The following is a 16,014-nucleotide window of genomic DNA, read 5'->3' on the forward strand; positions in this document are numbered from 1 at the left end:
TTTAAGTTAAGAATGTACACGTAAAAGTACAAAAATTAGTCTTTTCTAATTTTTGTAATTGAACACCGCTCTTAGAAAAAAGAGGATGCAATTTGAAAAAATTCCAGAACAAAATTACGTATTATTTATAATTTCGACAGAAGCCTACTTTAAGAGAAATTAGAACAAGAAATAAAATATATGACATATATACTTATGAAGAAGTATATATTTTTTTATATATAATCACGTTAAAAAAATAAAAATATAACTTTTATCGATGATATATATATATTAAATTTGGAAATTGGGCACTTGGTATTTTAGGGATAGGTACACAAATGGAAGACTTACGTACGATAGTTCGTTGACATACTTATGCTGAAAATATTTTTTTCGAAAATATTCGAACATTTACGTACAAAACTAATATTGCTGATATTGAGTATAACTTATCATATTGCTGCGCAAGTTATACAATTACATATTGTATTGCTGTAAATATTTTAATAAAATTTTAAGTATATGTACACACATACGCTCAAACTTTGTTTTTATTCCCTGTTTTGTTTATTAATTTAAGTATGTTACTTAAATAAGATAGAGAGAATTTCTTAGAAGGATGCAGAAACAGTGATGATTAGAAATTTTTGCTAATAGAGAAAAATCATTATTCAATCGACATTCTGCGTCATCGTCACTTTCGACATCAAAACAAATTCTATGTAACGAGTATGTTTACAGTGATAAAAAACTGATATAGAATTAAATGAGTTCGAAACTGTTTTGTTCGGCTATTTTAATACAAAGAATTGATGTACTTGTGCAAAACAAGTATACAGCCAATCAAGATCAGATCAGAAGACTAAAGTCATTGACGTATATCAGTAGCGGTTCTATGTCGCAACACATGCGAAGTAAACATTAGTGATAGATATTTAATAAGCAGTTTTTTATTATAATATGTATAAAAACTACTATAAAATATAATCGTCTACTTACACAATACAGTTTTGAAATAAATATAAATATATATATTCCGTAAAATATCATTTGAATCGTATTTACTTGAATATTCTTAAATTAAATAAATTTAGATCAAAAAATCACGAGACTATAAATCTTAAGTAAGTACTATACAATCAACATCTAAATCCGACATTAGAAACCAAAGCAAATCGCAGCAATCTTTGAATATTTTCTCTATCTGATAAAAAAAAATTAAAGATAGTATCACAAAAGCAACTTGATAAAATTTTATTGGTACAGCACTGCTCACATATATGTACGACCACATGTGACAGAGACATCTCATCAACCAAGTCGTAACATGCTGTAGGAAAAAAGAGGGGGAATATGGAACTGGCCGTGATAATAAGTCGAGAGAGAGGCACGAGAAGTTCGTGTAGAACGTAGCTTCGTAATATTTTCCGTCGAAAGACGTGCGCTATAATTCGTTGCACGATATTGTGTCGCATTTAATCAAAATTTAATTGCGCGCAAGAGATGCTACCGAGACGACGGGTTATCGACCTCCTCCAAGTTATTTCATCTCAATCGTAAGTAAAAGCTGAAATCATCTTCAAAATGTTTCTGTACAATAAGCAGAAATAAAACTATCGACGTCATGAAATAGACTAGACGATCGTTGCATCGCATGTAACGTCATGGATAATAATTTAATCAGAACGCATCGAGTGTATTCTAGTTATCTGCTGACATGATTAGCCACAAGTACGATAATCGAGATGAAATCGTATTGTCTTTCGATAAAACTATAGAGAAAAAGTATTTTGATAAAATGATGACATTAATTTTTCCATCTTTTGAAGTCTTATGTAAATAAATATAAAAAGACACGAAGAAAAAGAATATATAACGCGATATTGACGACAATCTGTTAAAAGAAACTTGGACGTGCATTAAAACAGTCTATAAAAATTCAAGATAGATACAACGATATTTGTTTTTGTTTTATAAAATTTCTTCGATAACAAGTACGAGAGAATTTCGCACAATTCTGTACTTTTCACTCGCATTTCAGATGCAGGTGTCCGGCTCACGGAAATCCAGGAGTTATCGGTGTACACGAGCACGGAAAAGCTCGAAGTACCGCGGCAAATGTCACACTAAACAAAGAGTATGCATTTGAGGTAAAATATCAGAAAATTGTTTTTCACACAAAAAAAATCAACCAAGAATCTCATGTACGATAATACGTCGATTGTAGATCATGTGCTTATCAAATCAAAGGTCTTCCGCGAGCTGAATTCTCTTTAGATAAGAATTATTTTTGAAACAACTGTGTTTATTTTTGCTTTTTTGAATTTCTGATTATCTGTGACAACAGATATAGTCAAGAGTGCGCGATTACGCAAGTAATATGAATAACGTAATTCTGTTATAAAAACTTGTTTAATTTTTTTACACTTCTCGCTGTACTATTAAAACACAAATTTGACGTTATTGAAATATAAGAAGTAACAGCAATCTGTAGTGTTCGCTTATTGAACGTTAGTTTTTTTTTTTTTTTTTTTGAAATTTTAGATGGCTTGTTCCACGGTGCGTTACGGAGTGGGAGTGACGAGAGAATTGGGAATGGACATGCAAAATTTGGGAGCGAAGAAAACGTGTCTGATGACCGATTCCAATTTGGCGAATTTAGCTCCCGTAAAAACCGCCATTGACAGTCTTTCCAAGTACGGCGTACAATTCGAGATTTACGATAAAGTACGCGTGGAACCGACTGAGCAGAGTTTGCAGGACTCGATCGCGTTTGCAAAGCGTGGAAACTTTGACGCTTTTATAGCGGTATGTGTGCAAAAATATACATCGAAATTCTACCGACTCGCTGATACAAATAAAACATAAAGAAATAAAAAGTGCTCGTAATAAAAAAATGTACGAATTTTGTCAAAAAAAAACAGGTCGGCGGTGGTTCCGTGATGGACACCTGCAAGGCGGCGAATTTGTACAGTTGCGATCCGGACGCCGATTTCTTGGATTACGTGAACGCGCCGATCGGAAAGGGAAAACCGATTCGAGTTCCTCTGAAGCCGCTCGTCGCCGTTCCGACCACTTCCGGCACCGGTTCCGAGACAACCGGTGTATCCATTTTCGACTACAGACCGTTAAAAGCCAAAACGGGAATCGCAAATAGGTACATGAAATTAATCGCATCGTGCGTTAGATCCTCATCGAATATGCACGAAGACGATAACATAAATCGAACTAATACTCTTATATTCTCGCAGAGCTCTGCGCCCGACATTGGGAATCATCGATCCCCAGCACACTCTGACTTTACCGGAGCGAGTGTGCGCTTATTCCGGTTTCGATGTGCTCTGTCACGCTTTGGAATCGTTCACCGCGATACCCTACACCGAACGAACGCCGTGCCCGACAAATCCGATTCTGAGACCGGCTTATCAAGGTAGCAATCCCGTCAGCGATGTCTGGGCGAGATACGCTCTGCAAGTTATGCGCAAGTAATAAAACGACCTGTTACTCTTTATATGCGAAGTGCCCTAACGTCTGGCATCTATATATTCATTTGCTCCGAGTTGAAAATTGAAAAAAAATCAGCAATTGTGACTCGTTCAAGCTGGTTGAAGAATATCCCGTCATTTGACGTCGTCTCGCTTGTGATTTGTCGTAACAGATACTTCAAACGGGCGGTTTACAATCAGGACGATCTGGAGGCGAGAAGCCACATGCATTTGGCGAGCACAATGGCGGGCGTTGGTTTCGGTAACGCGGGCGTACATCTCTGTCACGGACTCTCGTATTCCATCAGCGGAAACGTTCGAACTTTTCAGCCGAAGGTACAAAATTTAAAGAAATATTCACACCCGCTTTTTTATTTCCACACGCACTTTCACAGAATCGATGTGTTATTTAATAAGGGATACAGCAAAGATCACCCGATAATTCCTCACGGTTTGTCTGTGGTAATATCGGCGCCGGCTGTGTTTTCGTTTATCGGAGGCGCGTGTCCGGAAAGACACTTGGAAGCTGCGGAGTTACTCGGCGCGGATATCAAAAACGCGAAACGAGAGGACGCGGGCAGAATTCTGGCCGACACGGTGAAGGAGTACATGCGCGTCATGAAGGTCGAAAACGGTTTGACGGAACTCGGCTTCGAGAAAGGAGACATTCCTACTTTGGTTCAGGGAACTTTGCCTCAGGTGAGACAAAGCGCGTTATATATAAGCGATCAATAAGTTTCTGATATTTTATGTCGAGCGAGAAAAACAGCAATGTAACGACTAATACGTTATATATGTTTTCTAATTTTGCCAATTTATAATATAAGTTTTTTATTTCTTTTGCTTGCAGCATCGCATCACGAAATTAGCGCCACGTGACCAGTCCGAAGAGGATCTCGCGCAATTGTTCGAAAATTCATTTACCATTTACTGATAATCGTTGCATAACAAAAAATCCAATATTTTGATAATTGTATGTACATATGCCAAAAACTGATAAATAAAGATGTTATTTTTTTATTGTTACGTGCTAGATTTGTTCATTTCTGACTCGGCCTTTTAATCTTTACGTTGTTTGACGTATTTTGCGGAAATAACAAAATCATGCGCATGCAACTTCTCTCTCTCTCTCTCTCGCGTGCAATTTCGTAATAAGCTTCGCACTATTTATTCCTCGTATGCGCGTTCCAACATTGTGACAAAAAAAAACGTCACAAGGATAATGTTATTTAATGTTTTCTTAATTTTTATTAATACGTATCGCAATTAAGTCATGGTAGTTATTGGAATCAATGGTTTTGGAAGAATTGGGAGGATGTGTCTTCGCGTTTGTCTCGAAAGACACATTGAGGTAAGTTTTGATTATTAGAATACAATATACAACTAAGATAATATCCCGATTGAAAACCGCATAAATGCCAATTGTACACAAATAACGCTTTTGTGCACAGGTGAAATTAATTAACGATCCGTTTCTAACTACCGAATATATGCTGTACCTTTTCAAACACGACTCTACTCACGGACTACATCCTTTGCACTTCGACTGCAATAACGAATATATTATCAGCGGTGGTAAATATAAATAATGTATTTTTCCCGTAATTTATTGCAAAATAATTAAACTAAAAACAAATTTTCGAATAAATTTTATCTTGTTCAACGAGAGACAAAAATTGCCACATCGCAAGAGAAACAACCTTGGAAAATACGATGGAAGGAAATGGGAGTGACATACGTTATAGAAGCTAGTGGAGCGTTTACAACCGTAGAGAAAGCAAGCGTAAGATTACGATTCAGTTTTTTTCTTTGTTACTCACCAGTAGCGACGGAATCCATGGCTCAGATTGTCAAAAAACCCCCCGTCGAGTCGTCAGAAAATCTGAAACATAAAGAAATCAATTATCAGAGATCGCAACATTAAATTTCAATAGATCACGTGTGTAATTTGCAGCTGCACATCGATGGCGGCGCGAAAAAAGTCGTTATCACCGCGCCGTCGATCGACGCACCGATGCTCGTGTTCGGAACCAATCACACGTGTTACAATTCGAAGAAGGACGTGGTCGTGTCCGCCACGTCCTGCACCACCAACTGCGCGGCTCCGATCGTTAAAATCATGCACGACAATTTCGAGGTTCTCGAGGCAATGATAACCAGCATACACGCGATGACGGCCTCTCAAAATACTTTGGACGGTCCGGTGGAAAAGGTTATTCAACTTTAACTGTATATCGATTTTTTTTTATCCGCCATAGGTTATAAATCATAATATTTTTCGTGTGTCACTGTATATAAAATACGATCGTAAATTTTGTATAAATTATTTTGTGGCCGCAGCTACGGCCTACCACGCTGTGGAGAGACGGTAGAGGCGCTCTCCAGAATATCATACCGACCGCAACCGGCGCTGCCAAGTCATTAGCCAAGATTATCCCCGAGCTCAAGGGCAAGATCTCAGCCATAGCGTTTAGGGTGCCGATCCCTAACGTTTCATTATGCGACATGACGTTCAGGTAATTGGCGGATACGGATTCGCCGCGAGAGAGTTCACCGAACACAACTCACATATACTGATTCCAAGCAACGACATGCTCGCAATAGCGTTTCGATTACGTAATATATATAAAAAGATAAATTAGATTTTACACAAAACAATTTAGAAAATCTTTTTGAAAAAGAAAAATAAATAGACATATATCGTATAAAACTTGTATATATTTTTAAATTTTAATTAGCAACAAAGTTGCGCGCGTAATGAGCAAAATTATAATCGGACGTTTTGTCGGCGCGTTTTTTTCGATGTTATTTTAGAGTCAATAAACCGACGACGTACGACGAGGTGAAAGAGGCGATGAAGGAAGCGTCTGAGGGACAACTGAAAGACGTGCTGGGATACACGGAGGACGATTGCGTGTCGTCGGATTTCAATCACACTACCTATTCTTGCGTGTTCGACGCTAAAGCGGGCATTCCCCAGACCAGCACTTTCATCAAGATCGTCGCTTGGTAATAACGTCACATATGTCATCATGCGTAAAATTAATGTCATCATAAAAGTTTGTTCATAATTCTCAATATGTAATTTAAATAATAATTTAATAAGTAATTTGTATTTGTGATATAATTTTAATTGTGTTCAATTTGGTTGCAAAATTTTACAACCCGATACATAAATTCGATCTTTTCGCAGGTATGACAACGAATACGGTTACGCTTACCGTGTAGTTGATCTGATTCTATACATGCACAAAGCTGATACCGGTCAACTTACTGCGAGCTCCGGACAAATTCTCTTTCACGATGACAACTAGCGATCGCGAAAGATTGAAATACTCAAAAACTGTGTATTGAAAGTATCTCACGCTCAATTGTGATAATGAGAAATAAGTATGAAATGCAAACAATAAACGAATCCGCTAAATACGATTGATTGCAATTTGTCCGATGATTACAAATTTTTATACAATATATGCTTTTCACACCGAGATTAGTTTCTCTAATCGCACGTCTGTGCGATAGGGTTAGTTAACTTTACACCGTCGCGAATTGTCTACAGTTCATTAATTGGTTCGTCGCACGGCAACGATACGCGAATATAATGTCTGTGAAAATATATTTTCAACGAATACCTGCGTCAATCCAGTTCGAAGATCACTAATCCGCGGAAAATTGACGAAAACAAATCTGCAACTTTTCTCTCGCCACGTTGACGATGAAACTTTTGCACTTTCGCGCGCGCGGAACACTTAGACATCGAGCGCGATGTCACGTGACCACGAGCGACGACGACTGACGACGACGATGCGCGAAGCGTGATTTGCGCGAGACGGTTACACGGCGCAAGCGTGCGCCGTTTATATTATCGGCTCGTGCCCTTCAAATGACACTACTTTGTCAGTAGCCGCAGTGAACGGATCTCGTTTTTTTACGTGGGTGAGTAGGCAGATTTTAATTTATCATGTGATTTTCTGTCATCACTCCCGAATTGTTCATCTCGATTGAATCGTTCGTCGGTCAGGAGATATTTCATTTTTCCTCAACGTCGTTGACTGTACGTATCGTGTTAATTCGCGTCTTCCATTTCGGCGTACGCGAGACACCGGCCATTCTCGTGACGTTGTCGGTCGGACGATTCCGGGAGGAGGTGAACGATTGGTTTTGTTCGAGTTCCTGCGGGAGAACCTTCGAGAAAAACGCGACGTGTCGACCGGCACAAACGCATATTCCGAATAATGTTACGAATTCGGGCTGTTAGACACGCTCAAGTGATGACGCTTGATTGCAACATTTTGCACATACTCCGAAATGGAGTCTTTTTTTGAATGGATGACGATCGTTAACGGTTTCTCACGCGATCAATATTGTTGCACAACAATTATGCGACTATTAATAGCAAATTTCGGTTTCATATATATTCAAAATGTATGATGTCATTTCGATAAGATTGGTATAATCACATAACATTTTTTATTGTAATCATCTATGTAGTAGTAATTATAAATGTTTATAAAATGTTGAATAAAATTGACATTTTAATTTGAATTTTAGTATTTTTATACCGATGTACGTGAAGAGACTATGTGGCAATTATTTTTTTTTTTTTTAATTTTAGAACAAAATTGCAGTAGTTGCTCTTTAGTGTGTCAAGGATTTAATCAATTTGTATTTATAAAACTGTATTTATAGAAAATTACGATTTTCTATTGGTACACGTAAATACATGTCGTCAATCATAGTCGAAACAATTTTTTAGTCTCGCGTAAAAACTTATATTCTTTTTACTCGACAAAAGTAAATGTCCGAAACAAGGTACTCAGTTACGTCAGATCCGAAGTGCGATTTGTATGGATGCGCCGGCATTTACGTGTGTTTTAAATATATTAGTTCGTCAGACAGTGTCCGATAATCTCACGCATGCGAGATTACAATTGTCCTTCGAGGACACCTGGAATGTTGAAGGCCTAAAAGCGCATCCCCTTTAACCTTGCTTGACCTCCAAGACTCGTCTAATCCAACGTTTCGAGAGATGTGCCAAGACGTTACTAACCGCGGTTTGCTTTAAGATTCGGAAGATATTCTCATTCGAGAACTAAATAACATTGAACAATCTTGTCACATCCGAAATTACGTAAGCGATTCCGAACGCTCTGATAACTCTGTTACATTTATAAGTCAATTATAATTTTTAACAGCAAGTGTCAACAGAGAGAGAGAGAGAGAAAAAAGTCTAATTTATCAATGCAGTTGTCACTTTTACTGATAGCACTACAAATTTCGACGTGAATTTGACACTAATCTTGTAAAACATTCTGTGTACAGTGCGTATAATTAATAAAACAATGTGACAGACGCACAGTTAGTTAATTTTCAGCGCGTTTGTGACATAACAGTAGAATGTGAAAGATATTAATTTTAATACACACGAATATGCAATATTTGCCGATGTTCTTGAATTGCAGAGCAATTAATATTCCGAGAATAGCGAGGATATGTATAATGATTCGCATTTGCCGTAAATCGTTCGCTCCACTCTAACCTAGTATCAATTAACGAAGCACTCCCATATGCAATGAAATTCATCTCTTACCTGTTCCACGTAACCGCGCCGATTTCGCTGAGTGCATTCGCGCGGAAAATACACGGCCATTACGCAGTATCTTGTAACACTTGTACATGTCGATTTTTTAGTTGCAATCAAGAAAACGACGACATGAGCAAGATCGGAATTAACGGATTTGGTCGTATTGGCCGTCTCGTATTGAGGGCTTCTCTGGAGCGCGGTGGTCAGGTACGTTTGTATGTTGCGAATTGCAAAGTAGCGACACAAATCAATCATCATCTTGCTAATCTGAGGTCTTTTCGTTGATCAGGTCGTGGCCGTCAATGATCCCTTCATCGGTCTCGATTACATGGTCTACATGTTCAAGTATGATTCCACCCATGGCAAATTCAAGGGTGAGGTCAAGGCCGAGGATGGTCACCTTGTTGTCAACGGAAACAAGATCACCGTCTTCAGTGAACGTGACCCGAAGGCGATTCCGTGGGCGAAGGCAGGCGCCGAGTACGTTGTGGAATCCACCGGTGTGTTCACGACCATCGAGAAGGCGTCTGTACGTAAAGTCCAGAATCACTTTTGAAAACGATCTTACTGATATCTTGGATTATTAAATTTCTTTTGTTATATGTTATTGGTAGGCTCACATAGAAGGCGGTGCCAAGAAAGTCATCATTTCCGCTCCGTCGGCCGATGCACCGATGTACGTTGTCGGTGTGAACTTGGATTCGTATGATTCGAGTCAGAAAATAGTGTCCAACGCCTCTTGCACGACCAACTGCCTGGCTCCCCTCGCTAAAGTGATCCACGACAACTTCGAGATTATTGAGGGTCTCATGACGACCGTGCACGCAATCACGGCCACTCAGAAGACCGTTGACGGACCTTCTGGCAAAGTATGTGATATACAAATGGCTACTTAGTAGAAAATGTTAAAAAGTGATCGCACGTAATAATTCATTACAATCTTCTGGTAACAGCTGTGGCGAGATGGTCGCGGTGCAGGACAGAACATAATTCCTGCGGCAACTGGTGCTGCTAAAGCAGTGGGCAAAGTCATTCCGGCCCTTAACGGAAAACTTACTGGTATGGCCTTCCGCGTACCCGTGCACAACGTATCCGTGGTCGACTTGACAGTTCGACTCGCCAAACCGGCCACCTACGACGCTATCAAAGCCAAGGTAAAGGAGGCTTCTGAGGGTCCTCTGAAGGGTATTTTAGCTTACACCGAAGACGACGTGGTCTCATCCGATTTTATCGGTGACAACCACTCCAGCATCTTTGACGCCAAGGCTGGTATACCTCTAAATGACAACTTTGTGAAACTGATTTCGTGGTACGACAACGAATTCGGTTATTCCAGCCGAGTCATCGACTTGATCAAGTTCATGCAGAGCAAAGACAACTAAATATTTTTTTTCCAAATCAATTATTCCTCCGTATTCTCCTAGTTCCGATCGGCGCGAAACAATTACTACATGTATCATATCACTGTAAGAAACTGCTGTAATAAACACGTTCGTATTGAACGAAAGTTATTTACTAATTTGTAGCGGAGACGTGTATGGAGTAAAGCGAAGTATGTAGCTTTCTCGCACACAATTGTAGAAAGCGGTGTGTCTTTTCGTCGCTGATTGAAAATTATACAAAATAAAAATCCAGGTTCTATAGATATATATAGAATATATATTTATAGAGTATACACATCGGTATTTTAAAAATTTCCTGCGTACATGTACATTTTAATATTTGTCAAAATTATAACAAACCGTACATATAGAAGCCAAAATAAAATAGTACGACAGAATGTTATGCAGAATCTATGAAGTTTATGCTGCGTTAAAAACCACAGTAGAAGAAAAATATGACAATATAGGATTGCATTCATTAAGTCGTGAATTTTTATTAATTATCACTGAACGCTAATTTATTCATTTGAGATGAAGAATAATGTCGTGAACATTTAGTTGTATAAGTACAGAGCTTCTGTGTCTCTTATCGTGATATATGCTCACCTTTCATGAACTCGTTCATTTTCATGCCCGAAAGATACAAGTATGTATTTGTGATTTTCTTCTGTACGATTAACATTTTTCATTCACATAATAACATCAATAAAAATTGTTATGAAACTATAGTAGTTTCTTTATTTGCATCTGACAGACATTTTTGCGTGTTTCTACAATCTACATCGTTATACCTTTTTTTTTTTTTTTACAAGATCGCAGACAATAAATCAGAAATACCTCTGATGTAAGCATCAACTTTATATAATTTTTTTTACACGATATATCTATACAATTACAAAAAAGTCTTTTGTCGTATGACTCGTTGATTTTAAAGTTTTTTATCTCTAAATAGTCTCGTGATAAAACGACATTGTCGTTATTAAATATGATAGCGCAATATATATATATATATACATATAAATTTCAAAATTTTGCATATTAATATATGGCACAGAAGAGAGATAGTTTGACAAACAACCCTTGACGAATTTATTTATTCGCTATTTGTAATGTGTGTGTGACGTAAAATAAAAAGTGAAAATACTTGAGAGGACACAAGTCTTATATGTTACAATCACGGATCTCAATGTATAAATGACATACGATAAATGACAAATTTGTGAAGCGCTGAGACTGATATAGAGCTGAAACCACACACAAAAGCTAAATTTTTCAGAAAAAATAAATTTTATTATTCATTTAAAGATAATTTGTTTAAAGATAACGAGTTTTTATCGAGCATTGCTGTATTGCTGAGGATATACCTGTACAAATAGAGGAAAAGCAAGTAAACTTTTTTTTGATTATAACTGTGTTTATAATCATGACTTTAAATTAGATCTATATTCTTCTCACGCTTCGAACAGCCGTCTATTTCTCGAAATCTACGATTATTACGAATCGATATGAGTTTCAAAGAATCAGTAAAATTGACGTATTCAACGTGAATCAATATTCTCTGAACATTATTATTATTATTACATCTATATAAATTTATTTTCGAAGTATTCTGTTCCTGCAGATTCTACATTTCTCGTAAAACTTCTTTTAACTTGTAACAGAGAGGAGAGGTATTTTATAGGTATACACTTGTTATCACAAAGTAAAAGTACAGAGTTTTACAACAATCCTAATTATTCTTCGGTTTAACGCCACCGTTTTTTTTTTTTTTTTTTTTTTTTTTTTTTTTTTTTTTTTTTTTGTGAAAGTTTGATATAGTCGTACGAAAATACAAGGTGATTTTATTGCAAACAATAAATTACGCGTATCACATTCCTCTTTTCAATACGCAGAGTTTTCAGTTCAACTCACAATGGCTACGATAATTTAGCTCGTAAAACAGCTGTTTTTTAAGAAAATTGTTGAATATATTTATGATATAGAGAGTTACAATATTACGAAATATATTTAACTGTTTTAAAGCGAATGTGTGCACGAAAGAAATTATCTAGCGACTGCAATGAAATAGGATTGTAACATGATACAGATGCGTTTATACATATATGTGTGGCGCGCTTATATAAATATATATTTATATATATATATATATCAGTTCACAATGTGAAAAAGGAAGTTATTACGCTTCTTGCGTAATGAACAGGTCGGTAAATCCTAGGGGAACTAGAGAATAAATGTTTTAAACTTCAAGCAAATCTCTCGACACACTTCCCTTTATATAAAGATGAATAATAGCTCGTCAACTGGATAAAAATAAAATCGCGCGAACATTTTGTAAATCATATACTAACACAGAGATCATGATCAGATCTGTACGCGATTTATATCATAAACATCTTTTCTTCTCTCCCTCTCTTTTTTTCACATTTTCAAGTAAAATATCTATATATAATATATGCAACATTTTCATAAATTTCGTTCCCCTCCGCATCCGTCTACGACCGATCATTACGAATATTTTTAAATGAATACTTCGATGGGAAAAAAAGGAATTCTAGACTAGCATAACGTATTAAATACAAATGTATGTTTACAATGAGTTTAGGGTATATGATACCTCGTAGCTTCGATCGATCGAATGATAGCAAATAACAATCACATCAAGTAAAGAGCAGGAGTTTCGCGCGCAGATTTATACGTTCTTGAAGCGCGCTCGCTAATTCCCGCGTTAATTCTTCGCAAACCAGTCGTAGTTCCGCATTTTTCTCCCTCAGTTCTTGCAATGTCAATTGCTTTCCGTCTTCCGAATCGTCCTTGCTCTCTTCCTCGCCGCCGTCCCGTTCTGTCAAAATTACATTATTATAATTTGTCAAATATATATGATTGACGAAAGTGTGAGAGTTACAAATAAAGAGAAAAGAGAGATTTACTTGGACTGGGTTTTCTATAGATATGAAACGCTCCACAGGCTCCGCTAAACTGTTGAGATTGTTGAATCGTATTTTCTATAGACGATAACGTATTCTCGGGCTGTTCACTCTTGGGAGAGAAGTGAGAGAAGTCAGCAACAAAACCTTGACTTTCACTCAACGTTCTCTGTCCCTCACCCTCGCTCCTTTGGCCGACTAATTTACGAGGTGATGTCTGTAATAAAAACAAATAAAAATCATAATATCCGCCATAAAAGATGTATTTCCTTTAGAAGCAGATTTTTTCAGGTCGTGATTTACAAAAACAAAAACTTACAATTCCTGGCGAGATTCTAGGCGGTACTAATGGCGGTGCTCCAAGAAAACTCTGACCATTTTTTCCTATAACAATATGCACATAGTTTGAGACTTGAAAAATTATGATTTGATTTTGCATATTTGCGCAGAATAGTCTCATATGTACCTAATTTATTAAGATCAAGACTAGAACTGCGCGCGTGTGTTCTATACGGTCTGGGTGGTGGTGGTGGCGGTGGTTCCTTCTTGGGGGTTACGATAACAGCGTCTTCGGGAGGTTTCTTCGTAAGGGGTCGTTGTACTAGCGACGCCGCAGAATGCAGATCGTCGTCCACCAAGGTAGTACAACTGTTGCTGCCATTAGCACCGGAAGCGAGAATCGCTGCTTCGGGCGTTAATCGCAGCGGCACTGGATGCAGAATCTTCGGATCGCGTTCGACGGCCGATTTTTGGAAATCGAAATTCACCAGCTGCAATCCCGGACTGGTGACCGAACTGCTCGCTCCGGTCGGCGAATCCACGAACTTCGTCCACTCCTTGTTCTTTTCGCGAGCGTTCGCCGAATTTGGCGGTGACTTCGAAGCGGTTGTCGCCGATGGGATCTGCGGCGCCGCGGTAGGCGCTGTCGTTTGCATGACTAACGGAATTGACAAGGACGGAGGTAAAATATCAGGTAGAGGCACATGATTCCTCCTCAGTACAACCAGATGCATAGCCACGTAGAACTCTTGCAAACTGAGCGCCCCGTCTCTCGTGACATCTGCGAGCTGCCAAATACGCCTTAACTCGGATACGGGTAGTCGCGATTTTTCGAAAAACGTTCTGGCCACGGACCCAGCCAAGAGGCCTTCCGGGTCGGGCTGTAACTGCGCGAACTGCGCGGCATAATAATCACGTTGCTCGTCACTGATAATCCACACTTCTTCCGGCGGAAATGTCGAACCGTCGCCTTCTCCGTCACCCTCGTCGCTACTGTGACGTTCCGAACTCTCTTCCTCAGTGCCCAGCAATTGTCTCTGCTCCTCGGAAACCAATAAACCTTGCCAACCGCTGGAAACAGAATTTACCTCGCCGCCTAATATACCATCATTTCTCTCTTGAATCACACTGTTTGTTGGAGTGGGAGAATCCGTGCTTCCGCCAGTCTCGCGCGGAGATTCGGCTTCGCTCTCACTCTCGGTGGTACTTTCCGGAGCGTGATGTCTGCTCTTTGCTCCTCTAAGTAAATCCAAACTTCTTCTGCCGTCTTCATCGCCGGAAGTCGGCCATGTAAATCTCGGCAGAGTAATAATGTCCAAGGGTGTAGTTACCATTTCCTTAGAGACTTCCAGACCGGCTTGATGAACCGCTATGAGCTTCAGCACTGCGTAGAATTGTTTCTTGCCCAGTTGTGTGTTGCCATGCATAGTTCCCACACAGATGTCCAATATCTACAAAGTAAAATAAATTATTTTAGATATTATTTGTGTTAAATAGTTACAGAATATGCTATAGAATTGATATTAAGCTAAATAAATTGTATAAAATTACACATGTAACATATAATTGTATTACACATAAATCTTATTTTCTTTGTCACTTTTATCTTTTTAATATCTCACGTCACTCTTAATCCGCTTTGCATTTGCATCAGTGTGACGTATCGTTGTAAACCTGCAATGGCAAATAGAGATGACTCAAGATATACACCCACTGATGAATTAATCAGTTCAGCTGTTGGTACATAACCTCCACAAGATCTGACATTTCCATTCCTGAACGTATTTCGAGCGTATTTAATTTCACAAACAAAAAAGCTTCGAACGATATTGCTTCGATATAAATTTACTGTCGCGACTGTGATATCGATGGAAAAAAAAAACGAACGATAGCCTGTACGTAAAGTTACTATTAATATTACATTGTTCCGTTTTTTGTCACACGACAACGGTTTTTTGAGCGCATATGTTAATCGACTTGCGAACAGAGTTTCCTCGAGAGCTCTGCGAGAAACAGCCGGTTAAATTTCTGTCGCATGGAACAAAAATACGACAGCGATAACAACAATATTAGCCCAACACCTTAGCTCACCTTCATCGTGACATCCCGCGGCAAGCTGGCCGAGCGCAACAGCTCGGCGACTTTGATGACAGGCACGCTTTCGTTGTCCGCGTTCTCGCAGCAGTAGATGAATATGTCGCCGTAGTAACGATGCTCAGTCGCGGTCAGGTGTAGATTCGCCATCGTCATCAGCTCCCAGTCCATCTCGACGATCCGGGCGGTGGATGACGCGTCCGTCGGCCGTCCCGGCTGCCAGCCCACCGTCTAAGCTCCGTTACGTCCGCTCCGGCGGGCCGCTTCTTCCCTTCTTCGCTCTT

At 38.7% G+C, this 16,014-nt stretch overlaps 4 protein-coding genes across 5 annotated transcripts; 3 read left to right on the top strand and 1 right to left on the bottom strand.

Annotated features, from left to right (window-relative positions):
• The first annotated feature begins 1,338 nt into the window (after window positions 1-1,338).
• LOC109863800 (probable hydroxyacid-oxoacid transhydrogenase, mitochondrial) lies at window positions 1,339-4,493 on the top strand. Its single transcript, XM_020444365.1, has 8 exons — window positions 1,339-1,538; window positions 2,024-2,132; window positions 2,527-2,790; window positions 2,907-3,139; window positions 3,234-3,467; window positions 3,641-3,803; window positions 3,885-4,166; window positions 4,318-4,493. Exons 1-8 carry the CDS (start codon window positions 1,486-1,488, stop codon window positions 4,399-4,401), a joined length of 1,422 nt encoding a protein of 473 aa, XP_020299954.1. The 5' UTR covers window positions 1,339-1,485; the 3' UTR covers window positions 4,402-4,493.
• A 153-nt stretch (window positions 4,494-4,646) lies between these two features.
• Window positions 4,647-6,893, top strand: LOC109863794 (glyceraldehyde-3-phosphate dehydrogenase-like). Its single transcript, XM_020444355.1, has 7 exons — window positions 4,647-4,818; window positions 4,919-5,042; window positions 5,135-5,250; window positions 5,422-5,679; window positions 5,808-5,983; window positions 6,282-6,476; window positions 6,661-6,893. The coding sequence occupies exons 1-7, from the start codon at window positions 4,741-4,743 to the stop codon at window positions 6,779-6,781; spliced, it is 1,068 nt and encodes a 355-aa protein (XP_020299944.1). The 5' UTR covers window positions 4,647-4,740; the 3' UTR covers window positions 6,782-6,893.
• Window positions 6,894-7,314: 421 nt separating this feature from the next.
• Window positions 7,315-10,698, top strand: LOC109863834 (glyceraldehyde-3-phosphate dehydrogenase-like). Its single transcript, XM_020444434.1, has 5 exons — window positions 7,315-7,403; window positions 9,159-9,258; window positions 9,341-9,580; window positions 9,666-9,920; window positions 10,005-10,698. Exons 2-5 carry the CDS (start codon window positions 9,181-9,183, stop codon window positions 10,431-10,433), a joined length of 1,002 nt encoding a protein of 333 aa, XP_020300023.1. The 5' UTR covers window positions 7,315-7,403; window positions 9,159-9,180; the 3' UTR covers window positions 10,434-10,698.
• A 525-nt stretch (window positions 10,699-11,223) lies between these two features.
• Window positions 11,224-15,957, bottom strand: LOC109863833 (ralBP1-associated Eps domain-containing protein 1). 2 transcript variants are annotated; one of them, XM_020444432.1, is made up of 5 exons: window positions 15,728-15,957; window positions 13,824-15,087; window positions 13,677-13,741; window positions 13,361-13,574; window positions 11,224-13,272 (listed from the first exon to the last, which is right to left on the bottom strand). In XM_020444432.1, the coding sequence occupies exons 1-5, from the start codon at window positions 15,899-15,901 to the stop codon at window positions 13,091-13,093; spliced, it is 1,899 nt and encodes a 632-aa protein (XP_020300021.1). In that variant the 5' UTR covers window positions 15,902-15,957; the 3' UTR covers window positions 11,224-13,090. The 2 variants fall into 2 exon arrangements, with proteins under 2 accessions (XP_020300021.1, XP_020300022.1); XM_020444433.1 differs by lacking the exon at window positions 15,728-15,957 and adding an exon at window positions 15,259-15,432.
• Window positions 15,958-16,014: the final 57 nt, after the last annotated feature.

Source organism: Pseudomyrmex gracilis, unplaced genomic scaffold (assembly GCF_002006095.1).
Source record: "Pseudomyrmex gracilis isolate BER0280 unplaced genomic scaffold, ASM200609v1 scaffold_13, whole genome shotgun sequence".
NCBI lineage: Eukaryota > Metazoa > Arthropoda > Insecta > Hymenoptera > Formicidae > Pseudomyrmex > Pseudomyrmex gracilis.

Coding starts and splice junctions, on each gene's coding strand:
- LOC109863800 (XM_020444365.1), top strand. CDS start 1,486: ATGCTACCGAGACGACGGGTTATCGACCTCCTCCAAGTTATTTCATCT. Junction 2,791..2,906: donor ACTTTGACGCTTTTATAGCG/GTATGTGTGCAA, acceptor AAAAAAAAACAG/GTCGGCGGTGGTTCCGTGAT. Junction 3,140..3,233: donor AAAACGGGAATCGCAAATAG/GTACATGAAATT, acceptor ATATTCTCGCAG/AGCTCTGCGCCCGACATTGG.
- LOC109863794 (XM_020444355.1), top strand. CDS start 4,741: ATGGTAGTTATTGGAATCAATGGTTTTGGAAGAATTGGGAGGATGTGT. Junction 5,984..6,281: donor TTATGCGACATGACGTTCAG/GTAATTGGCGGA, acceptor ATGTTATTTTAG/AGTCAATAAACCGACGACGT. Junction 6,477..6,660: donor TTCATCAAGATCGTCGCTTG/GTAATAACGTCA, acceptor ATCTTTTCGCAG/GTATGACAACGAATACGGTT.
- LOC109863834 (XM_020444434.1), top strand. CDS start 9,181: ATGAGCAAGATCGGAATTAACGGATTTGGTCGTATTGGCCGTCTCGTA. Junction 9,259..9,340: donor CTCTGGAGCGCGGTGGTCAG/GTACGTTTGTAT, acceptor TTCGTTGATCAG/GTCGTGGCCGTCAATGATCC. Junction 9,921..10,004: donor TTGACGGACCTTCTGGCAAA/GTATGTGATATA, acceptor TTCTGGTAACAG/CTGTGGCGAGATGGTCGCGG.
- LOC109863833 (XM_020444432.1), bottom strand. CDS start 15,901: ATGGACTGGGAGCTGATGACGATGGCGAATCTACACCTGACCGCGACT. Junction 15,088..15,727: donor CGCGGGATGTCACGATGAAG/GTGAGCTAAGGT, acceptor TTTACTTTGTAG/ATATTGGACATCTGTGTGGG. Junction 13,742..13,823: donor TCTTGATCTTAATAAATTAG/GTACATATGAGA, acceptor ATATTGTTATAG/GAAAAAATGGTCAGAGTTTT.